An 11,017-nucleotide genomic window follows, 5' to 3' on the forward strand; every position below is an offset into this window, starting at 1 on the left:
TCTAAGAGTTAGTTTTAAGTTTAACAGTAGTGAAATTATTAAAGAATACAATTGATGATCGTATACTGGTTAAGAACAAAAGAGATACTGATCGTAAAATGGCTCGTAATCGTATAGTGTACATCTATCCCTCCTAGAACGCTGCTCTGAAGAGCCCCGCTCCGTGATGTGCGGTCCAGATGGGAGCGAGAAGTGAGCGCTTAGTATAGTTAGACTGTCATTTTGTAATATACAATACATGATACTCATTTAAATGAAACAAACAAATCAGATTCAAGTAAACAAGTTATACAATAAATTTGGCCAAAATCCTAGAACTTCATAAAATAATTTATAATATAAACCTAAGCTTTAGTTCAGTGTCCTGGTATTGTGCAAAAGTTAATATTAATAATGATAAAATAAGTTTTTGCAATGTTCCGTTACTGTTCCTGTATTGATGTCCGAAGATAGATTTGATGAAATTGAAAATAGATTTGATCAATTTGATCAAAAAAGCTCACTTGAGCCTTCGGCTCAGATAATCTTAAAACGTAGAAGTACTCTAGATTAATGTAGGAAGAATGACGAGCAGATTTAAAGCCGCATATATCGAAAAAAAATATTGCATTTTCAAAAAGTTCAATACAGATGTATCTTATAAATTTACGATCTTACATACAGTGTTTTTAAATATTTTATTATAAAATTAATACTCCGATTGCACACGCAAGTATTTCAAAGTTTGTATTTAAAATATGCTTTGACTGTCTAATTTACAATAACTAAGCATTTTTTGAAAAGAACAAGGCTCACTTTTGCCTTATTTGGCCTTGTGAATTTCTGACAAAAAAACTGAAACTGCACAGTTTTAGTGAACAATGCAATAGATATAACTTAGATCTTTAGTAACTGCGTATCTATCAAAACGTAATTTTCTGGCCAGTCAAGGCATTTTGACGTCACAAAATGCGTCATTTTTCTCATATTCTGAAAAAGTCTACAAAAAACGGCTAATTTTAAAAGTATTTTTTTTTTTTAAATATGGATCGAAACCTCTGATCTCAAATATGCAACTAGTAAATGATAGAACTGTTTCTGAGGAAAGAAATGTTTTATTCTTTAGAACAGAGAGTGTGCTCATATCATTTTTCTTCATTGAATATACTAAATTATACTTATTTACCTTAAAATTCAAGATCATTGTATCATAAAAAAGCAAGTTCTGTAAGACCTGGACTTTTAGGAGAAAATTTTTAATAGGAATTAAAAGCACTAAAACTATTTTTATTTAAATGTTCTAAATGGAACATCAAGTGTTAATCAATCAATTGGTATATCTACAGGGCCATCTTATGCATAAAGTGAACTGAGCTCTTTAGTCTTGAAAGATTGAAGCATTTTAAATCATCACCGGATTATATGACAAGAAAGTTACATCTACATTATTTCAACTTAGTGAAACGCACATTACTAGAGGAAACAGCTTTAAACTAGTGAAACATAGATGCAACAGAGATGTTAGAAAAATAAAGCTTCATCAACAGAGTAGCCGAATTGTAGAATAGCTTGACAGACACCATAGTTCTAGCAAAAACTATGTACATCAATTTGAAAACAAACTGGACAAACATTTGGAAAACCACCCACTGAAATATGACTTTACCCAGGAAAATGGACTGTACAGCGGAATAAGACCAGTTTATTGAGCAAAATAAGAACTGCCTATAAAGTACCAAGGGAGATGCGGCAAATCAACATTAGGTAACACAAGGTAGAAAAGATGGATCTTGCCTTGACTTTCAATTCGATATTTAAATACATCAATCTGCTTTTATCAATTAACAGGATTAATTTTGATTGCTACTTTGATTTGATTTATTCCTTTTAAATCGAACCAACTTATTTGTCTTTTACCGTAAGCAATGCATTCGAGAACATTTCTTACTCCTTATATAGCAATGCACCACTTCAGATAACTTTGTTCATCTATCTCCTTAAGCTTTCCAGAAATTCATCTTCTTGTAAAATTTTTATTAAAATTGTGAAAAAAGAAATATTAAGTACTGTTAGGTTTCCTACCATTACAAGATGCATTAACACAGAAGTCCAAATGAGGCCTCTTCCAAGAGCAGTTAACTCCGTCCCCGAGGTCTAATTTCTCTATATTGACCTGGATAGTGTGATTTGTTGCTGTATGAACCGGAAGTGAACAGTTGAGAGATGGCGGATTTTCATTGACATTTCTACGGGCTTTTATTATCACTGCGTGTTTTATTTCCAGCGACTGATTTCCACAGTTTTCAAGCATGTATACAGTTTCTGAAAAATAAAAAAAAAACATACAAAATAATAGACATTAAAAGAATACATTAGAAAACAATAAAAACGATTTTCCTTAGATTTCAGACCTTTAGGGGGTATTGATTTCTATAATATAACAAGAAATATGATGTATTTTATCAATGGCAAGCTGAAAAGGCAAGAATTTAAAAGATATTTCATTAACAATCTGCAGCATTGCTGTTTCAAGTAGTGAAATAATGGATTATAAATAAATTTAAGATAAATTTTATATATACCATACAATATTTTTTGTGGCATTATAAAAATTATACCATGATTTCGGATAATCGCTGCTGGTTGAAGAATTAGCAACGTTTAATTTAATTTCCATACCTTGTCTATTTAGAGATCCATCCAGAACTTGACAACTGGCACCAGAAAACAGGAACAGGACAGTCAGGAAGTGTTTTCCGCCCATCTTGTTTGACCTCTGTTGTTTTTTTTTTATATTGCCGACTTTCATTTAATTTCTACGTTTTCGAAAGTTTTAAAGGTTATTGGGAAATAAAACGAGTCACATGTTTATGTCCAGTATCGATACATGTATCACATGCTTCTTTATCTGGTCAACGTGTGTATGTGCATTAAACATAAAAGGCACAAATATACTTGCCAAAACTTGAAAAGAAAAACACTTCAATATTTCCGAGAGATATGATATTGGATTATAATTTACTCCAAGCAGGGTAATAAATTGAACTGTGTGTCGGTAAAAAAAAAAAAGCTTGATACACAAATTCAGAAAATCTAAACAGATGAAAATTATGTCACTTTCTCCATGTTGAAGGAAAGATGCGGAGCGAGTAGACAAAACATATAAGGACATCTAATTGATGTTATTTATTTGGTACAAAGGGCAATATTATGTTGGCAGGAAATACTCGCTCCCTTTTGCAAAAGGGATGGATGCTTTTTTTCTGTGGGACCCATAGCGATCATAAAAACCTAAACAGGAGACACACCACTATGAAATACTTAAAGGGATATGATTTTAAAAAACGTTTTAATTTTTTTCATTAAAACGGTTATCGGTTATTGACCGAGGCGTAGTCTTGCTCAAAACTTTCATGTTTTGCCCATGTAAACAATGGTTTTGCGAGATAACAATTTAAAATGTTACCCTTAAAAAAGAACTATTTTTAAATTGTCGTCTACTATGCAGTAATTGTCTGTCACAGAGCATTTACAGATTTACAGTCTTTGGGTTTACCTGGAGCTAAAAGTTTTAACGAAAAAATACGAGAATATATTTAACTCATTGTTATTATCTGTTTCAATATTTTAACATCAATTTTGTCCAGAAAGTCATTCCCGCCTAAGAGACACAGCGCTCTGATTTTTCTATTTAAAAAAAATTAACCTGAAATTATAGTCTTCCTACAACTGTCATCTTTAATAAGTAATATCGCGAGTAGCCTGGTTCCCTGTCCTAGTTTTGCTTCATATACTCCGCGTCACTAGTGATTAGCTTTTATCAAAAATTGATTAAGCTGGTTCAGCGATTGTTTAGCAAGGTATTCCACCAGGATTTTTTTACTTATCTGTCCTTATAAATTTTACAATGATCGATCTTGCATTGTATACAATAGCACATTTGCCCCCATCCAACACACGTTTCCTACCTTCATCGCGACAGAGTTCCGCTAAGTTCAGTTATCGAGATATAAGTTTTTTCTAGATCTTCATAAAGCAAATTACACAGAGGAAAAAGCTCTTAGATTAAAATGCACGTCATTGAAATTAATACATTGTTTTCTATTAGACCAATCATTTCAAAATTCTATTGAAGTCATTTATCCCAGTGACTTTTACTGAGTTAATTTTTACGTCATTTTTATGCCCCCGTATTCGAAGATTCGGGGGTTTATAGTTTTTGTCGTGTCCGTCTTTCTGTCTGTTTGTCTGTTTTGGGGGTACCACCAAATTTGACTTTTGATCTTGACCTTGGAGTTTGACCCACTTTTACACAAAAGCTCCACCAAACTTTTACTTTGGCCATAACTTTTGAACGGTAAGGGTTATGGCTTTCTTACTTCACATATGTAATTCTTGTGAGAAGAACTTTCATACTATACGAAGAACCTTGACCTTAGAGTTTGACCTACTTTTTAAAAAAAAAACCCTTAACTATAGCTTTTGAAGGGTTAGAGCTAGGGCTTTCATACTTCATATGTTCAACTCTTGTGAGAAGACCTTTCATTTGATACTAAGAACTTTGACCCTTTGACCTTGACCTTGGAGTTTGACATACTTTTTAAAAACTTTAACCTTGGCCATAACTTTTGAAGGCTTAGAGCTATGGTTTTCATACTTCACATATGAAATCCTTGTGACAAGATCCTTCATTTGATATTAAGAACTTTGACCCTTTGACCTTGACCTTAGAGTTTGACATACTTTTTAAAAACGTTAACCTTGGCCATAACTTTTGAACTGTTAGAACTTATATATTCTTCACATAATTATATATTCTTTGTAACAAGACCTACCTTTGAACACCAACAACTTTGACCTTTTGACCTTGACTTTGAAGATTAACGTACTTTAAGGAAAACTTTAACCTTGGCCATAATTTTTAACGGTTAGTTTGTTATTTGTTTGTGAGTGAATTATTAATTAAATCGACACTTCCGTCAAAAAATTATAACAATCACAACTTCTGGTTCCCTGCCCTGTTATGCCTCGTATACTACGCGACACCGTAGGCAAGGATGGACTCAATGGACAAGGCTAGCGGAAAAACAAACGACCTCTGACGGAAAGGCCTGAGATGAATAACTGATACCTCTTCCGAGTTATTTTCCAAGAATCAAAAGGGCACTTTATTGCGTATATTAAGTTTTAAATGACAATGACAACGCCCCCTCCCCCAGATATGATGCTAAAATTATATATAGAGGTGCACGGTGGCTACATTAGTCGTCAACTTGACCCATAGGTTCTTCAAAGGTTGTTTATATAAGTAATTAAAATTAAATATAGTTGAAACTATTTCCGCTGTACATGTTTAAAATTTTTTAAATTTCATTTCTGGAATTTTTGAAGGGCACTCTCCTTAAATTAAGTGTTCACCAAAAAAGTTGGAAATGTAATCTTGAGTGATTTTTTTTTTCAAATCACATATTCATATTATAAATTTTATGAAAGCATAATTTCATCCTAACATAAATTATATGATTTTTAAAAACTTTCCGCGGGTTTCTAATTATAATACATGTACATACCAAAACAATGAGTCTTGTTCATGCATGCAGAAGTCAAGGTATGTTTTTCCCGAGAACAATTTCCCTCTTTACCAGGGGTGAACTTTTCTATAATTAGCAGAAAGTGGAGTTTCCTTTCCGTCTCTACAGTGAAGATACATTCGTCTTCGTGTATTTTTTGTTCACCTTTGGTGACTTCAATAAGAAGCGCAGTATATGTTGTGCTTTTTTTTTCCATACGACTTGAACATATAAACTATATTTCGGCGAGAAAATTCACTTTTAACTTAAGGTAGAACCTATGTCGAAAAAGTCTTTGTCACAAGATTTTCAAACTTTTCAAAATGATAAATTAGTAATTTCTTATCAATCAGTTAAAAGCTCATGATATGTTTCCTTGTTTTTAAATCTAGTACAGCCTGTGAAACTTGGTATGGTAATTACATACTGCGACTACACATTTTCAGTAATTTTTAGGGGTACTTTTCAAGAAGAGGAAATGAAAAAAAAACATCACAAAAATACTTCTTCAAACATCGTCGTTTATAGACTTTATTAACTGAACAATATTAAGCAATAATTCTCAAGAATAATTTCTTTTTTATTCAATTGACATAAAAGATAAGTCCACATTTAAAAAAAAAATAGGCAAATGAACTCTATATTTTTAGTCAATTTTCCACCCTATATTTGTAAATATTTTTCAGAAGTCTTTGTCACAGTGTTTTCAATCTTTAATATGATGAAGAACATACCCTAATGATTATAAAAAGTGATTGAAATATACACCTTTCGCCTATAACTAATGGGAGATAGGTTATTTACCGATGCTAATATTCTTGACCTTTTTGCACTTACACGGGATTTAATTATTAAATAAATGACTGTTTGGGCCTGGGGTTACATTCAGATTAAAAATGTTTATCAAAAATTGTACATTTTATTTCAAAAGATTATATTTAATAGAAAAATTGTAATCAAACACCAAGAATATGAATAAGTAACAAATAATTGTGAAAAGGAATGCACATCATTTCATGATAGATATCGTAAAAATGTACACACGATCTACAACACGTACATCTTTGACTTAGACACATTTCTTCAAGATATTACACTCTTTAGTTGGCAACGGAAGATTTCTTAGGATTTTTGCATTCCTTCGAAATGGTTACTAAATCAGAAGTTTATGTCTACATGTATAGTTTTTGCATTAGAATGACTGTGTATTTTACACTAGCCCATAGCTTTACAGAGCATATTTTTAGGTCTTATACTTACCCCACCCCCTTTCTTATTTAGGAGGAAGTCGAAATTGAACAAAAGCAAAAAAAACCCCACCCTACCTTTATTTTTCTATAAGAAGGAATTAAAAATAAGCTAAAAATAATCAGTCTACTATTCTACTAATTTTTAACTGTTACTTTGCCACAATACTTTCAAGTATACCTCCACCAACATTTAAAGTATGCTTTAATAATGGCGAAGTAAATTATGATATGATAGTACTTGTGTGAAGGCTTAACTTCATTTCAATATTTTATCTAGAGCCTCCTTCAGAATTATTGAAAGGTATAGAGTTTTATTTATATTTTTGCTTTTCATTAAGGTTTTCCGTTTTTTCCAACGGAAGACCTTCTACTGATTCTGTTGGTAAAGATTATTTTTCTTTTTTCTTCTGCTTCCTAGACCGCAACTTTGAGGCCTCATATCTCGCTCATTTATCAACGGATTTCGCTCAAATTTTCAGACGTTATAGACGTTAATAAATTCTATCAGAATAATGTCTAAAATTTCAAAAAGCCACTTCCGGTTTTGAGTTATTTCCCTTAAAGGAAAATTTATAGGCTTTCATTTCCAGATAAAGGACTTAGAGACGGCTAAAGCTGGAGCAGAAATTCTACTGATTTAAGATAATAGAAGGATTGAAGTTGTGCACATCGGTTTTTGTTGTTCGATTTCTGTATTCAAAATGGCGCTACATAGGGGTAAAAAATTCCGAACATTTAAAAGAACCAAAAATTACTCATTTTTTTCTTTTTATCTTCTAAACTAAAAATATTTTGTTAAAATATATAGAACATAATTTGTGCAGAATTAGAAGATCTTTCAAATGATATGTCGAAAAAGGGCCGACCCCTAAATTAAGGGACCTAGAGGTGTCGAAAAGTTTTTTCCAGATATCTCAAAAAGTATTGCGAACTTGTTATGCATCAAAGAAGCAAAGTTGTTTAAAATATCAAGCTTTATCTAATGTGGTCGTCAAAATACGTCCGGCGACGTCACTTCCCGGTCGAACGGAAGTAGTCAGAAAATTCATATTTTTGCTCTTTTTGACAGGTTTTTGGGTAACATGTGTCACTAGAAGCTTAAATATTAAATTTCCGTCCATCATTATCACTCCCAGTAGAACCGGAAGTACCAAAGAATGGCTTAATTTTGCTATACTTAACATAGATTTGGAGGATTAGCCCATTTTTGGACTTCATTACTCTTTTTTTAAATGAAAGTTACTTCCGGTCAAACAGGACGGAAGACCTACTCGTTGCCTTGCAACGAGCTGGCTCTAGTTTATTATTATCTTTTTTGTTTTGATTTAACGTAATGTTCTTTTTTTGGGGGGGGGGGGTAAAAATTTCCTTCTTCATGTCAAATAGGATTTGCAAACTAACAAACTAAAAGTTGAAATGACGGAAAATTTAATTTTTCCTATTAAAGAGTATTTAAACCTGATTTTTGCATGGTTTGATTTCTAAAAACAAGTGGAATATCATTCTTTAAGCAAACATTATAAGGAGGAATATTAAAAAGAAATTTTATTTACTTGACAATTAAAGAATCTCTTTTCAAACACAATTTTAGCATTGAAAGATCGTGAATCTCTTAATTATTTCATACGACTTTTTGTATTTTTCTGGTTACAGAAAATATAAAATTAGTTTCGCTGTAAAAAAGATATCAAAGAGTGTATATTTTGTATCACTTTAAAGGGGGTCATTTTTCAAAGGGGGTCATTATTTTATAGGACTAACATATAAAATAATGACCCTAGGAGCCCTTTTTCTACAAAAAATGATTTTTTTCTACGGGTGGGGGTCACTTTTTGTTGTTGAAAAATGACCCCCCGGTCACACACTTTCTCTCTTATAATGTATAGTGGGGTATTTTTTTGAGGAGCGATTATTTTGGGGTTTTGACGATTTGTTCCTATTGCAAACATGTTGAATAAGTGTACTAAATATAAATTGTGAAAAAATGAAAATAAGCCCGGGGTTGAATATCGGGGGGGGGGGGGGGTCCTGTCCACAAGTACCTGTGCCCGGTCATTATTCGATGGGGGTCATTATTCGTCTTTACACCTGTATGACGGGAACTTTTAGGTTATTTATACTTCAGGCTAATCAACCACTCACATGATTATCGTTAACAGAGTCTGTGTTGAAAGTTGATATTTTTGCACACTAGTTTGTGCGTTTCAGTAATACATCATCTCATTTATGAATTTTAATAAAATAGTATGCGTTTCTAGTTTTCCTCTTTTACATGTATCTTTGTCTAGTCCACTGTTCAGTAGCCTGTAACTATTGCCAAAGACTTGCCAAAGTTTTTGAGTCCTGGGCAACAGGAAAGATAACTCCAAAAAGGAACTTTGATACCAATGATTTTGAAAATATTTTTTTCTACAGTAGTGTATTTTATTTTAATTCAATTTTTCGGTGTAATCTAATTCATTGATGTTTCTTCTATACGAAATGAGTCTTCCTTGATTTTTCTCTAGATGTATTTGAGAAAAAATGTGTTTTATTTATTTTTTATAAATTAAATTAATTTCTCTAAAAAAATATGTTGATGCTAAAATTTACTTTTTATGGTTATTTTGTGAGCATAGAAATATACAATAGGGTAAGAATAAATTTTTGGTCCTACAAATGAAAATGCCTTGGGAAAAATATCTTGAAACTTGTGAAATTATTATTTTAAAAAAATCAGTATAGATTACATTTTAACTCCTGACCAGTTTTTATAGGTTGATATGCTTGTTAAAAGTACCGGTAATGCTCAATAATATGAGAACATAAGCTGTGTGTTTGTGGAGGACCCTTAACACTTGTATTCTTTTTGCTACCTTTCTTGAGATCTTTTAGGAAGTCCTCAATATTGGTCTGATTTTCACTTGTCCCTTTGCGTGGAAGGGAAGAACGTCTGAGTTTTCTTGCGTGTTTTGAGGCAAGCTTTTGGTATATTTTTCCGAGTTTGTTCTGCCCGGGCCATTTCTTGTGATCGGTATGTAATGTTGCCTCACTATCCAGTCCTGTACCCCACTGCATGTCGTAAGTACCCTCTGCAAAAATGGGGTTTCTTGTTGAGTTTTCAAGCTTGGCTTTTAACTGGGATCTGGTCAGCTTTTGAAGAAACGATTTCCCCCATCACCGTCTCTGATCTGATATCGTATGTCCTAGCCTTTTAGCTTCTAAAGCCGTATCAGCTTCTCTCACCTTCTTGGCCGCCTCTAGATCGGCCGCACGAATTGCTTTGGTCAGTTGGTAAGCGTCTCGCATATTTATGCTTTTCACCGAACACATTTATCTCACACGGATAGAAATTAAGAGAGGATTATACTTTCCTTGAAATACCACCACTTCACTGACATCTGACGTATCCACATAGTGCTGACACTCCGTGGATCCTGGAGAATGACCAGGATCCCTACAGACTCGACAGACTTTGCCCTTCTTACACTGCTGTTTCCTGTGTCCAGTTTCCCAGCAGTTGAAACACTGCATTTTGGGATCCATAGAAGTCTGGTTCTGATGGTATATTCGACATTTCAGTTTAGCACAGAAGACATTTCTCGGAAGAGATTTTCCATCGGGAAGAGGGTCAATGTAAAGAAATCTGTTTCCGTTCAAAACATTGGTCATACGGTGTGTTTCAGGGTGTCTAATGTTTTCATATTTTATTTCACTTCTGATATTTACATCAAATGTTTTGAGCATATCAAAGACAGCGCTGTCATCAACGGACAGGGGTAGCCCACATATGGTAACATTCAGAACTCTATCATCAGGACCAGTAGCTCCGGTGGAGTAGGGGTTCGAATAATACACCTGTACAGAGATGTTTCTAACCACAAACCCTTCTATAGCTAGCAATGATCTACATTCTTTTGTTTTTAGGTATACTCTCCATAGATTCCGCTCTAGTTGGGTACAGTGAACTTCATTTCCAACCTTCTGATATAGCGCCTCGTACATTTCAAAATCGCTGATTTTTTTTTGTTTGGTCCAACTAAATTTCTGAATTTTTGATATAAACAGGTTTGATTGTTGAGATCTGTACACTGGACTCCATTGTCAATGATTGTATTTACAATCCGCCACTGTTAATCACTAATCGACTATGAGTCCTTATTACGTGAACACAAATCAGCTGGTGCTTTAAATCCAGGTAAACAAAGAAATACACAGAATAATCCAAAATTCACATAT

General features: G+C 33.2%; 2 protein-coding genes across 2 annotated transcripts; both read right to left on the bottom strand.

Annotated features, from left to right (window-relative positions):
• Positions 1-1,952: 1,952 nt before the first annotated feature.
• On the bottom strand, positions 1,953-3,095 carry LOC134260224 (uncharacterized). The gene is made up of 2 exons (XM_062742807.1): positions 2,659-3,095; positions 1,953-2,301 (listed from the first exon to the last, which is right to left on the bottom strand). The coding sequence occupies exons 1-2, from the start codon at positions 2,786-2,788 to the stop codon at positions 2,039-2,041; spliced, it is 393 nt and encodes a 130-aa protein (XP_062598791.1). The 5' UTR covers positions 2,789-3,095; the 3' UTR covers positions 1,953-2,038.
• Positions 3,096-9,568: 6,473 nt separating this feature from the next.
• LOC134260223 (uncharacterized) lies at positions 9,569-10,087 on the bottom strand. The gene is made up of 2 exons (XM_062742806.1): positions 10,025-10,087; positions 9,569-9,931 (listed from the first exon to the last, which is right to left on the bottom strand). Exons 1-2 carry the CDS (start codon positions 10,085-10,087, stop codon positions 9,569-9,571), a joined length of 426 nt encoding a protein of 141 aa, XP_062598790.1.
• Positions 10,088-11,017: the final 930 nt, after the last annotated feature.

The sequence above is a fragment of the Saccostrea cucullata genome, unplaced genomic scaffold (assembly GCF_032062105.1).
Source record: "Saccostrea cucullata isolate Sc308-1 unplaced genomic scaffold, CSIRO_AGI_Scuc_v1 ctg11867, whole genome shotgun sequence".
NCBI classification, from domain to species: Eukaryota; Metazoa; Mollusca; class Bivalvia; order Ostreida; family Ostreidae; genus Saccostrea; species Saccostrea cuccullata.

Coding starts and splice junctions, on each gene's coding strand:
- LOC134260224 (XM_062742807.1), bottom strand. CDS start 2,788: ATGAAAGTCGGCAATATAAAAAAAAAACAACAGAGGTCAAACAAGATG. Junction 2,302..2,658: donor TGGATCTCTAAATAGACAAG/GTATGGAAATTA, acceptor TTTATTTTTCAG/AAACTGTATACATGCTTGAA.
- LOC134260223 (XM_062742806.1), bottom strand. CDS start 10,087: ATGCGAGACGCTTACCAACTGACCAAAGCAATTCGTGCGGCCGATCTA. Junction 9,932..10,024: donor ATCTAGAGGCGGCCAAGAAG/GTGAGAGAAGCT, acceptor TTTCTTCAAAAG/CTGACCAGATCCCAGTTAAA.